Genomic DNA, 13,394 nt, shown 5'->3' on the forward strand with positions numbered 1-13,394 from the left:
GATCAAATAAATTTTATGGTTGATGGAAAACTGGCATATGCGTGCTGAGTGAATTGAAAAGAGCATAAATCATTTTCAATAATGTCATGAATTATTTTTAATATCAGCTGTCTGTGTGATGCATCTTTTCATACTTTAACAATATATTCCCATCAGCTAGTTTCAGACATTTTTAGCTAAATAGCGATAAAGGCAGTACTGTAGTTCCTGACAAAACAGAATATATTTTTTACAATGTTAATGTTAGCCGAGAATACAGTTTCAAGCAAGCCCATACATTAGGGAACATACCACAACTAATTGAATTAGTTTAGAGGTGTACTTTGTTTTATCTACAGTATATTACGGATGATGTCAGCAATCTTACTGACTGTAACTACAGTGATTGGCTGATAGAGGATGGGTCTCTTCTTTCAGTCATTTAATCATAGAAATATTATGGAATGAGGTCTCATGTTGACATATTTAAATTAATAAATAAAATATTTTAATTTAAAATGATTGCCATATTCAAATTAAGATGATCAACTATACACATCAAATTTAGATGATAAAATATACACTAAGTTAATATTTATACAGGTGAAGAGTTGATTTACAAAAATGGATAACTCAATATATTTTTCAAAATTCAAGTTTTTATTGTGCATTCCAGTTAATATTAATCAAACCCTTTGTTTTTGATTAAGTACCAATAAAAATTCATCTTAAAATTAAATTAAAAACAAAAACAATAAAACACAATAAACACATGATAATACAATAAACAACATGATTTTTGAATTATTTAAAAGAAACCATATGTTCATATAAAGTATATGTTCAGCTAATTTTAAGCATAAAACAGTTAGCAGAGAAATCTTTGTGAAATGTTTACGTTTTAAGGTAGATTGATGCTGTAACAGGCATTTTAGGATTGTTGTGAGTTGGTCTTAGTGAGCGTCCTTTTCACTACCCCTAATGTTTCACAGGTTTAGGAGCTAGTTTTAAAACGCTTTGTGAAATACTCTTAGAAAAAAATAGGACGGGCAAAACCATTATCTTTAAAAGTTTCTCTCAAATCAGCAAGTTAAGAGCTACTTTTAGCCTTAAGATGTTTTGTGAATACGGGCCCTGGTTTTTAAAAAATGAATGTCATTCAAATTGTCTTTAATGAATATGCTCAATGCACAAAAAAGTTTTGTCAACATTGTGGTGCAATCTGACCCATACATAATAGTGATGTTCTTACTATTCAATATCTGTTTTTACCCTTATCTCTGGATAATCTACAAATATGCAGTCATGTTATTTAATAACAATTTCGATTTTGTAATTAAGTCAACCCCTCAACAACATTCCAATTGAATAAAAATAAGTTTACTCGAAGTAAGAAACCTCTAAATGGCTGTTTGCATGCCAACTGACATATTCACATGTATTGGAGGTAATTTTCACCCTGAGATCAGTGTCATCTTCTAGCATGACTACTTTGTTCAAAGTGACTGACTGCAGCCAATGCAGATAACAATGCATGCTCTCCACAGCAGTCATAACATCTCTCTCCTCTTTATAATTGCTATGCTGCTGTGTGACTGTGACGTCTAAAATTGGTCTCTCCGTATCCTGACATGTATGACTAGCTATACGGTATGAGATCCTCAGATTGATCAGGTATAAGCCCTTTGTGAAGACATGAAGAACAGTGCTGTTTGTCAAATTAAAATGTTGGTGGTCAAGTTCCTCACTCGTCTGGCACCACTTTATGAGCTGTTTTCCCTTGCTTTGCTTTTTAGGACAAGCATTCATGTTTGGATGAGCTGGTGAAGAAGAGATAGAGCATAACGGTCATTAATCAGTTCACCTTAATGCTAAATATTGTTTACAAATACAAAACAAACGGTATCTCTTGACCATTAGACACAATTGTTCACACATCAAACCTGGTTGGTGCAGTCTGCCTAAATCTTAAAGGGATAGTTTCCCCAAAAATAAATATTCTGTCATGAATTACTCACTGCTCGTAACCAAACAATGATTGGACCCCATTGACTATCATAGTAGGACAAATTGTGCAAAGGTCCCCAAGAACTGCTTGCTGTCCTACGTTCTTCAAAATGTCTCCTTTTGTGATCGACAGAACAAAGTATTTGATAAAGCAATTTTTCCTACTATGGTAGTCAGTGGGGCCAAAGAACTGCTTGGTTAGGAGCATTCATAGAACCTCACAAAGTTGAGTAAATTATGATTTTATTTTGGGGTGAACTTTAAAAAAGTGATGGTTCTGCATTGCCTTTTCAACTAAAATAAGAGATGACAATTAAACCTACTTTTCAGGTTAGCAGAAAATCTTCTGGGTGATCCTTCATCAGTTGTCAAAGCTTCCACTCGGGCACCTAAAAATGCATACTAAAACATAGGAAAACAAGAGATCGTTAAAACTTTCATTATAAGAGCTTTTCTCTCGGAAACTGTCAAATAGAATAACAGCAAGTAGCCTACCGACAAGTGCTTGAGTTTGTACGGATTTATGTGTTTACCGTTTTCTGTTGATGAAACTGTATCCACACCAATGTTGCGAGGAAAGCTGCTATGAGGAATGCAGTGGCCAAGCGCAGTCGTGTCTCCTGTTGCTTCATGTTATGACAGTGTTCCATCAAAACTTGCACCATGTGTCCCTGCTCCATGGAACAGTCGAGGGTTTCCTTTCGAGTCATCGGCTCGTTCAATGACCAATGAAACGGTTAAAGGCTGAAGTGTCGTTTCTTGTTGAATCCTGGGATTTATACAACCCACCCACTCCATCTCACATTCGGAAAATACCGCCTCCATTCGTGCTTCCCCGCCTACCTATAAAAGCATGGGACGATCCGTTTAGAACCGCATGTGACAATTTTTCGATTCCGAAGAGTCGATTGCGAACATCTGCTTTTTTAGGTTCCTGCTCAATTCCCTGTTCTACTACAGATTTTTATTTATTACAAAAAAGTACACATTTTTAATGCACGACAATTTTCTAACCTGTCACTTTTTACATGTATTAATTGTTTGTTTACTGTTTCTATGACATAAAACCCTAACCAAATATGTCGATCTTGTCCTTCAATTGCAATGTATCATATATAATTAATAAAATAATTAAAGTAGCTGTTTTCAAAAATAAAGCACAGGTCAAATGAGTATTTCTCAAGTTATTCTGCAGTGTACACAAAAATACTTGAGGAACATGGATCGAGTAGACAGTAGATCAGTAAATTGTATTAAAAATATATAAGAATACTCTGCATATTAATATTACTGTTAAATGCAAAGTAGACTAGGTGTTGAAAAAGTTCTATCCTGCTTTAACAGCTTTAAACAGACGTTCAAGTAAATAATGTTGTGAATTGGCATTCTTTTTGACAAATTCGTTTTTAAGGCATGTTTTAGCTATAGACCTTACTTTGCATAACTCGTGATGTTGAGTTAAAACAAATGTGACATGACATTCATATGCGTGTACAGTAAGATACATGATTGTACATTGGAATGTGTGTGTCCAGTGGATCGTCACGATCAAATCAGATTATTAAACAAACTAGGCTAAATAATGTTTATCTGAAATGTACACATGCAGAAAGGTTTGTGTGGTAAAAGATTGGGTTCGTGAGTAGGGTGAGTGGTAGAAGATAGGCTAGAATATCCAGTTTACGGTCATTGCCTATCGAAAGTCCGCGTAAAGGATAAGAACAGTATGTATGTGGGTGCTTGGTAGAGTCTTGGTCCAAACTTGTAGCCGACTACACACCATGTGTCCTCTGACGTACATGAACTGCCCCGCCCATATGAAACTCGGAGTGGAAGTTCCCGATGTCACGTTTTGGGAGATCTGCGGACCCCGATATGAATAACTGGAGGAGATTTGAGGGCAGACCTGACCTGTTGAAAAGTGACGGTGTCCACCCCTCCCGGGCAGGAGCTTTTCTTCTGTCTAGAAATATGGCACAGCTTCCTCATCTACGGGTTCCTGAATAAACGGAAATGCCATTTTAATGTCTGTGTTTTGAATTTGTGCGGAGGAAGGTTAGTCTTTGTTTATTTCTTTTTCCTTTGGATACAGATTATTTAAGTCTTACCTGGGAAGTTAGATTGTTTTGGTTTTTGTGTTGGCCTTGCCCTCTCCTGAAGGAATTCTTCCTACTTTGTTACTCCTGGTTGCAAAATAAAAACCATATATTTTGCACAAGCATGTGTTTTTTTTGGTGCCTTCGGAATCAGGGGATTAAGTGACCGTCAGTTTAATTTTTTTTTCTTTGTTACAATCTCGTTTTATTCCTAGACCTAAAGGGGGTTCGTAACACTAGGACATGTGCCTAAAGCATATAAGGTGGCTGTTATGAGACCCCTTGTCAAAAACCCCCATCTCGACCCTGGAGAACTAACTACAGACCTAATTCGAATCTACCTTTCTTATCTAAAGCTCTGGAGAAGTAGTCTCAACTCAAATATGTTCCTTCCTCCAAAGGAATGAGATTAATGAAGATTTCCAGTCTGAATTTAGAGTTACAAATGATCTGGTTATGGCGTCTGACCGAGGTTGTATCTCCTTATTGGTGCTGCTAGATCTTAGTGCTGCATTCTACACCATTGACCACAGCACGCTCCTACATAGACTTGAAAATGATGTCGGTATTCAGGAAATAGCTTTGAAATGGTTTGGCTCTTATTTATGCGACCATTTGCAACATGTAGCAATAAACAAAGAGGTATTACGCAAATCAAGTACAGTGTACCACAGGGCTCAGTCTTAGGGCCTATGCTCTACAGGGAGTAAGCTTTCACTGTTATGCTGATGATACGCAACTTTATATTTCCTCGAAACCTCATGAACACAGCAATTACATCAAATAGTGGAATGCATAGTCTATATAAAAAAAGTGGGTGAGTAGCTATTTTTATTACTGAACTCGAACAAAACTGAAGTGTTACTTATTGGACCGAAATCCGCCATAAGTAACAAGCAAGAATACTGCTTAACTATTAATGGATGTTCCATAAAACCCTCGTCTTCAGCAAAGAATCTTGGCGTTTTATTCGACAGTACTCTGTCATTTGAGAACCATGTCGCCATCACCTGTAAAATTGCGTTTTTCCATCTTAAAAATATATCTAAACTACGTCATATGCTGTCACCCTCAGATGCAGAGAAGCTGATTAATGCCTTTATGACATCAAGACTAGATTACTGTAATGCACTATTAGGTGGTTGCCCTGCAGGCCTATTACAAAAACTCCAACTGGTCCAAAATGCGACAGCTCGAGTTCTTACACGTACAAAAAAGTATGAGCATATTAGCCCGGTTCAACCTTGCACTGGTTACCAGTCATTGGTAAGAATTTTATAGTCTTATTTAATTAACACTGCATAGGAATTTATAGTGTGTGTGATATTTGACCTGTGTTTTGACTGGTATAACCTTTTATGTTTTGCTTATAATCAATGTTTTCTTGTACAGCTGCATTGTAACAATGGAAATTGTTAAAAGCGCTATATAAATGAAGCTGACTTAATTTGACAAAGAACGTGTAATCGTGTTGGCCGCAAACTTTGTTTTGTTTTGTACTGCTGTAGTTTTAATTAAAAATACAATGACAATACATTTGGGGGTTTGTGTTTACTATGGTTTAAAAAACAAATAATAATTTAAATAAACACACAAATAACTATAGTTAGGCTAAACCATAATTACGTTTGTATATTGTATGTTGAAATCAACATATACAGCAACATATCAAGTAAATGTTGGATTTCATTTGTTTTGGCTGGAATATTTTTCATACCTTTTCTTTTTCAGGCTAGATACAGTGGTCATAGATTGTCTGCATGCCTGGAATAATTCAGTATTTGTGAATAATATAACAGAAAAATATACTATATACTATATATATATATATATACTATATATATATATATATATATATATATATTAGTTATGCAGCAAGCTTATTTTCAATATTTTAATGATACCGGAAAGGAAAGACTTCAATTTTCAAACTATTTGTAAGTAATGTCATCCTCATGACATGGCATCTATTAGTTTTTGTTCCTTCCAGCGTTCTTCCATTTATAGTGTTTTGTTTCTTTTTTCCTCTTTTCTTTTTTTTTCTTTGAATATTTTGTCCATCTGCAGTATGTTTGTAGCAAAGGAGTGATTATAATACTCTTAAATAAACAATGTTCTTGATATTTAGTCATTAGGAGCTTGTGATGCCTCAAACCAAACAAAAAATGTGGGACTGACACATGAATGAACTCAAATTATTTGCAGCAGATTCTTTTAAAAGCAAGACAAGGGTTGTCAGTGTGTTATCACTCTTACTCACGAATTACTGTGATCATTTTATCAAACAGAGTAATTAAGCTATAGACAACAAAAGACGAAAGACGTTAAACAAACACGACACAATAACAAAGTTCTTACATGAAAAATCAACAGGTTTTGGAAATCCTGGTTCCAAACTTTCACATTAGTCCAAAAACACCTTTTACTGATAGCAAGCTTAAAAATGTTTTCCAATAATCATAGTAATATTATAATATTGAATTATGCTAATTACAAAAACTTGTTTTGTTAACCAATTTATAAAGGTAAATTTACATTTTGAAAAACGTGTCCGCCACACGGGGGCAGTAGTTACCACTGCATAAACTACATCAAGACAAAGACAGTTCTCACTCACTTATTTTTAGTGCTTTCATTGCACTACGTTTTTTTCAAAAGCTCTTATCAAACAACAAATTTTGTTGAAAGTTTTAATAGCATTTGAATAAGAAAAAGCTCTCAATATTTCTGAGGGACGTGTATTGTTTGTAAAAAATGACATAATTTATTAATAACATTAATGACATTTCAGCTGTAGCCATTCATTAAACATCCTACATAAACAATCACATTTTTGAAAGTCCAGTATGATTGTTTGTTACAGTGATTTTAAACACATGGAAGTCAGACAAATATATCTAATACATATTTATAATAGTTTAAATAGAATAATAAAATTGTGATATAAATATAAATGTATGTTTATATATGTTTGAGAACAGTAAAAACGTAGTCAATTTGGCACGGATTACCTGGTATACAAAATGATTTCCACCTCTATACAGTCACATAAGGACCTATAAAAACAACATTCTAAACATATTTTCCTACTTAATTTAATTCGATCAATAGTTTTGATCTGACTTAGATTATTCGAATAACAGCTGTTATTTATAAAGAGAATGTCTTATTCTCATCATAACAGTTGATTTAGCTTTATATGGCTTGCTTGACTTTAGCTTGGTTAGTGTTACTTACTAGTGGTATGTCACTAGTTGTAACCACACCATTACAACCCTCCACCCCATCAAAACACTGATGGTTTGAATATCATCTAGGTGTTTCCAATGTAGAGATGAAAGTGTGAGAAGACATTTTGTAAATACAAATGCTGGTTTCTTGCCTCAACAGATAAAGTGTAGCTCTGCAGCCTATTTATGACACACTAATCAATAATCAATAATAAAATGAACGTTGGACAAGATGGGACTTGAGGATTTTACATTCAGTCGTCGAGGATTAATACTGCATTAATACTGCATACCACGACGTGGTGACTTGCTCAGAATTAGCTTACTGCTGTTTTGTCGATCACGTGCTTGATGTACTAAATCACAAGTTTTTTCAAAGTCTATATGCCCATAAACAGTACATCATGCCCTTTTCATCTTGACTCATTAAAAAACTGAAACACAACAAACCTCACTCGCATATATCTCTTGAAAGGAAAATGTGTCATGCTTCTGAGAAAACCATAAGATGTGATCTTCATGTTTCGAAAGGAAATAAAAGGGAAAAAACACCAAGAAAGTATCACAACCCCCTACGCAATTGTTGTTAATGTCAACGAGCACTTCCTAGTTGAACAGCTGGAATATCTCAGGCGTCACACCGCAGCAACATCCAGCAGCAGCTGATCTTGAATATTGAAATTTTAAAATGAACAACAGTTTCAATGCTAAAGCTTATCTGGGCAGTACATCGCAATATCAGCTATATTCTCTGTGCACAATCTACCAGTCATCGGCCCACTTTATGAGAGTGATGAAGGTAGAGAAGGGTCTTGCGGCCGTGGTCACAGCATCACTAGGAAACGCTCTTACTGATACCCGGCTTCCTGAGTTCAGGTCCATCTTGAGGAAAGTGTTGAGCTTTGCGTCCTGCACCTCACTGGAATTCACCACCTGGGTGTCATGTGCAGCTGCAAAAATCTGCGCATCATCCTGTGTACGTGTGCCATTACTATAATCGAAATCCACAAGAAGTTTGCGTTCTTCGCTGTACTTCAGTTTGAAGTTGGCCTGTATGTACAAGAGATAAACCCCCTTCTCTCGTATGACCATCCACATGTTGGTGTGGTCGAGAATAGTCTCGCTCTTATTCCTGTTTTCTGCCCATTCATCCTCCCAGATCAGACGACCGTTTTTCTCGTTGAGTCCCTGAGCTAGACCATAAACAAAGATAGATATCAATGCAAGACTTCGCGGAAAGCTTGTTATTTAAATGTGTTCTAAAATAAATGCAAATGTGGGCATTTTAAAGTGAATTTTTGATTTGTGATTTGTTTTATATATAATATAATGTACAAATATTTAACAACTCACCTTTCAAAAGCCAGTGTTCTCGAGAGGATTTGCGTCCGCATATATTTCCCATTGAAGTGGCTGTCGGATCGAATAAAGAAGGGGCTAGAAAAAAGCATTTAGCTGTTAGATCTCATTCCTAAAAAACGCTGAATGCGTTAGAATTCTATTTTAAATTAAACGCGCTGCCCTAGACAATGCATTTGGTGTTAGAAACGCACAACTACACAGTCACATCTCCACCCAATCCACCGATAAAAATACAATCTCAAATAACATTACGTTAAATCACATAAAGGAAAAAAAACTTAGTTCACAATGGTCTCTCCGCTTTAAAGAGCCCTTGTTTATATATAGAAGTTTTAAAGATATTCTGTCAATCCTTTTAAGATCTTTCTGTCAATTTCTTTTTGAGGACAAATGCGCAACTGTACAATAATAGTTCACTTAAAATAAACTTACCACTGACGACTTTAGCATTCTGACATCTAGGTGCCTGGTATGGAAGCTTGTGTGTCTGAAATGTAACAGAGAGGAAGCTTGCCGCGTCATAACTGCTTGCATAAATGCATCAATAGTTTATTTTACCAACACGCCCCCTGCAACTAATCCGTCTTTATCCACAGAAGAATTGCAACCAAAACTCAGAAAGCATCAAATCGTTTTAGCTCAAGCATTAGATCTGCTATAAATGAGGATCGTGTAATTTTCCCTCTTTTATTAAAACATGCAGTTCTTCTCTATTGTGTGAATGATAAATTCAACACTAAGCATAGGTCGTGTTCATTTTTTTATTAGGCTATTACTTTCACATTAATCTTCTATAAGAATTATCCAAGTTGACAGAGTAACAAACGAACAAAAGGAAAAGTTTTGCAATGAAAATCCAAGACTAGATATATTTACCTTAGACATGAAGACATAAGTCAAGCATGACGCAGTTATGACAACGACCAAAGCAACAGATGTCCAAATGAAATGCGCTTTGACTTTGCGTGCCGTCTCCATGCCTGTTTCGCAAGATGCCTAAACAAGCGCAGCCTCGGACTGGAAATGCCTCTTTTAGATGCCGGATGCAGTCGACTGTAATGAGCTATGGCTCTCCCACGCATTCAACAGTATACGCGATTAACTACGCTGCATCACCTGTGGGTGAGACGAGGGTGTATGCATCACTGCTGACAGTGAAGACAAGGCTTTCACTGGTTTCTAACCCCGAAGTCCTTTCAGTTTGCTTTATCTCTGACAATTGGATTAACAAACAGCCATCATGCAAACTTTGTTACCTATTACAGGTAGGCTACAAGCACCTGTCTGTATACTGTAGTAGTGACCAAACGTGACGTCAGGGGTCATGGTTGTGTAATATTTGCTTTTGATGCCCTCTCAAGTTACAGTAAAACATCCATTTTCTGCAACAAGTGCAAATATTTGGCATCAAAAATATTTTGCAAAAAAGGCAACTGTGTGTCAGTGAATATGGGTTTTATCACATTTTTAAGAAATGCATGCAAACCAAAGGCTCATATGAAATGACACGTACACTGACCATACATGTTCGCTAATATTTGTGGATCCATTTTGTAGCCATTGTCCTGAGATTGAACTTGTGTGGACTTTTTCCCATACCTTAAATTATTCTCAAAGCTGATCTTCAGATTACACTATGCAACATGAATATGAAGTTTTTGACAAATCCTGAATACTATATTTGAATAAGAAGTAAATACTGACACTTTCCTTACAAAACCTTGTACTGTATGTTCAAATTTGCAGTTTTTTCTGGAAATGGAAAAAGTACTGTACTTCAATAATGTTATTGCTTAGACCCATGACAAACATAAAAGGTGACGAATAATAATTATTCATGGCAAAAAATAAAAATCACAAAATATGGAGATACAGGGTTTCAGAAGGACAGCAGCTATACGTAAATTTTTACAAAACTGGACATCACTGTAATTTCATTGTCTTGGATCAGCTTACTTTTTAGGAAAGACATATAAAACAGAATGCCATGAAAGATTATGGTTGGGTTGGTGGATAGACTCTATGGATGCTGTACACAGGCACAAACCTTCCAATTCTTAAACAATTAAGAAGCAGCAGAAATTGAAATCTTTCACATATACCGGATCAATGGGTCCTGACAAGTACAATTTTCTATGAAAATAACTAAAAAGACCACAACTACATAATAGACCACCTATAGCAAGGTATTTTCCCTCGCTAATGTTTACTGGAAGTCATAAGATATATCTGTGATCAATCATACAAACAAGGTCACCACATGTATATACATGTGCTCCCATTGGGTGTGGGTGTTAGCAGACGCATCAGCAAAAGTGTTTCTGCACTGTGCATGTTTAAGGTTTGCTTGGCTCTTTAGGGACATGCAACCTGTTTGCGAGCATCTGAAGATTACTTTATAGATTCAGACACCGATTATGTTTTTCCAGTGATAATTTTTTATATGACTCATGTTTATCGCTTACTCCTTTAGCAAAAGTCACAAGTGACATTTCCTGAAAAGGGCCGTTTCCCAGATGATATCAAAGCAAGCTAAAGAAAATGCCCGCAAACGTCTTCCGTTTCAAAAGCTTACAGGACTCTGTGATGTGCCACGATGACATCAAATTCCACTCGTCAGCACTCTGTTGGCTAAGCATTGTTGATTTCCGGTATCATGTGTTCAGATTAATTTAAATGAGGAGGCCACAAAACCAGATTTGAGATTGCAAACTATGGATCGACATCTTGATATTTTTATGTGAATATTAAATAGTAAGTGTCTAAACCCGAGGATGAAGATCTTTATTGTTGGGAATGATAAAGCACAACATGTAAAGTAAAGTGAAGGCCGAGGGCAGGATTCACAGTCTAAATGTTCTCACAAACCTTTTGTTTCCAGTGTCACAGCAAGATTTGTGGAATTGAGGATGATCTCAGCATCTCTTGTTGTGTGTAATGGCAACACTATTTACAGGACGTAAAAACAAGCACAGGAAAGATTTTCACGACATGATTTTTTTTCCACTTAAAGGGCTCTCCATTAGCAAAATGGAAAATTGAAATGTTAACTGGGACAAGAGATCGTTGAGAGTCAGTTGTTGTCTTACTCTTCCATTACAATAAATGTATGTTTACAAAATATATTTTTTTAAATGTAATTCATTTTAACAAAATATAACTTTACTGAAGGAGATTCTCTTTAAGCAGGTTCACAAGTGCAGGAGTTAAATGTATGTACATAAATTTCGAATTCAAAATAGGAGAAAATAAATATATTTATTTATATAATATATAAGATATAAAATATAATTTAAAATACTGATACTATTAAAATACTTTAACTTTACAAAACAAACCTAAATTGTTACAAAGTTATGATTGCATTCATAAAAGCTATATGTATTGTTACTGAAAATAAACAGCAGAATAAGAGATAAAACTATTTGCAAACAATAAGTTACAGCCTCTTTTGCTGTCTATTTGTTCCTTAATAGATACCCAGAATGTGTAGGTGGTTGCAGAATGCAAGCAAATACCTCTGACATTTGAGAAGGGTACAAATTAAAAAGCACTTTTAAGTAGGTGGGGGCTTTATGGTTATAGACTCCACTGGATTGTTTTTTAGGATGAAATAATTTTCTGGGGGTTCAAATAATAAATACAACAATTTAAAACTTTTTTTATATAATTTGATCAGCCAATATTGTAATTGTAAAGAGCAAATGGTTACAGCACGAGCTAACCTCTGAAATTTCTCAGTCTGCGTATTGATGGTTTGCTTGTACAGAATTGTTGAGGACAAATTTCCGTTGTGTTTTATAAACTGAATTAATTTTAACTTAAATTCAATAACAAGCCTGGGGCATGCAGCTATATAGATCAAAGCAGATTCATGTATTCTAATTTTGTTAGGAGATCGAAAAGAAGTCTAACAGTATGGGCAAAGTGTAAGATCTGTCCTTGCTACATGAGATAAATTGACAAGACCCAACAAGAATATAATTCATCACAATCTCTCAGTTATGACAAATATTTTTGCAGAAAAAACATATTGCTTAAACTCAAAGGGGTTTCCTGTAGCCTGTAAATTTGTAGCAATTGAACAAAACCTTTAAATTCAGACGTTCACCTGCTTTAATGTTCCACGATGACTCTTCCGAGAATGATCTCATCAGCAACACATAGTCCACAATTGAAAGTGATGATTATACCGAAAACAAAAAGAAACTGATGTGAGCAATATAGTTCCATCTGTACATGTGAAAACGTAGTACAGTCATGTTTTAACCTTTATTTGATATTTGTGGTCTCACTAGGAGCGTGAAAATATGTGACAAAAATTTGAGGGCCTAATTTTGAGCAAGTGTTAAATGCTTTTTATAGGCAACAGGTAATATGTAGTAGTGTAGATCGTGAAACAAATATCTTGCAAAAAGCCACAAATATGGTTGGGTAACAACCCAGCATTAGGGTTATTAAAACCCAATCATGTGTTCAGTCCAATATCGACCTAGTCATGGATTAAAAACAATCCATCATTTTAGTGCGTGGCTCAAAAAGGGACAAACCCAACTTGATGTTCATGTCTATTGTAACCCGTTGTTGTCTCAAATATACACATTTTATACACAGAGTTAATTTAATAAGGGACAAAGAATTGTCGCATATGACCCAAAATAGTGCAGAATTTGTAGTGTACAGCATAAAGTCTTTGCATCTTATTCTGACCAACAACCAC

At 35.4% G+C, this 13,394-nt stretch overlaps 1 protein-coding gene and 1 long non-coding RNA gene across 2 annotated transcripts; both read right to left on the reverse strand.

The window, feature by feature from the left end:
• Positions 1-625: 625 nt before the first annotated feature.
• Positions 626-2,805, reverse strand: LOC306891241. The gene is made up of 3 exons (XR_013786335.1): positions 2,520-2,805; positions 2,310-2,388; positions 626-1,799 (listed from the first exon to the last, which is right to left on the reverse strand). It is a non-coding gene; the product is annotated as an uncharacterized lncRNA (long non-coding RNA).
• Positions 2,806-7,047: 4,242 nt separating this feature from the next.
• Positions 7,048-9,592, reverse strand: LOC306903700 (uncharacterized protein). The gene is made up of 4 exons (XM_079473076.1): positions 9,551-9,592; positions 9,107-9,161; positions 8,666-8,749; positions 7,048-8,505 (listed from the first exon to the last, which is right to left on the reverse strand). The coding sequence occupies exons 1-4, from the start codon at positions 9,557-9,559 to the stop codon at positions 8,075-8,077; spliced, it is 579 nt and encodes a 192-aa protein (XP_079329202.1). The 5' UTR covers positions 9,560-9,592; the 3' UTR covers positions 7,048-8,074.
• Between the last annotated feature and the right edge of the window lie 3,802 nt (positions 9,593-13,394).

Source organism: Barbatula barbatula, assembly GCF_947034865.1.
Source record: "Barbatula barbatula genome assembly, chromosome: 2".
Taxonomy (NCBI): domain Eukaryota; kingdom Metazoa; phylum Chordata; class Actinopteri; order Cypriniformes; family Nemacheilidae; genus Barbatula; species Barbatula barbatula.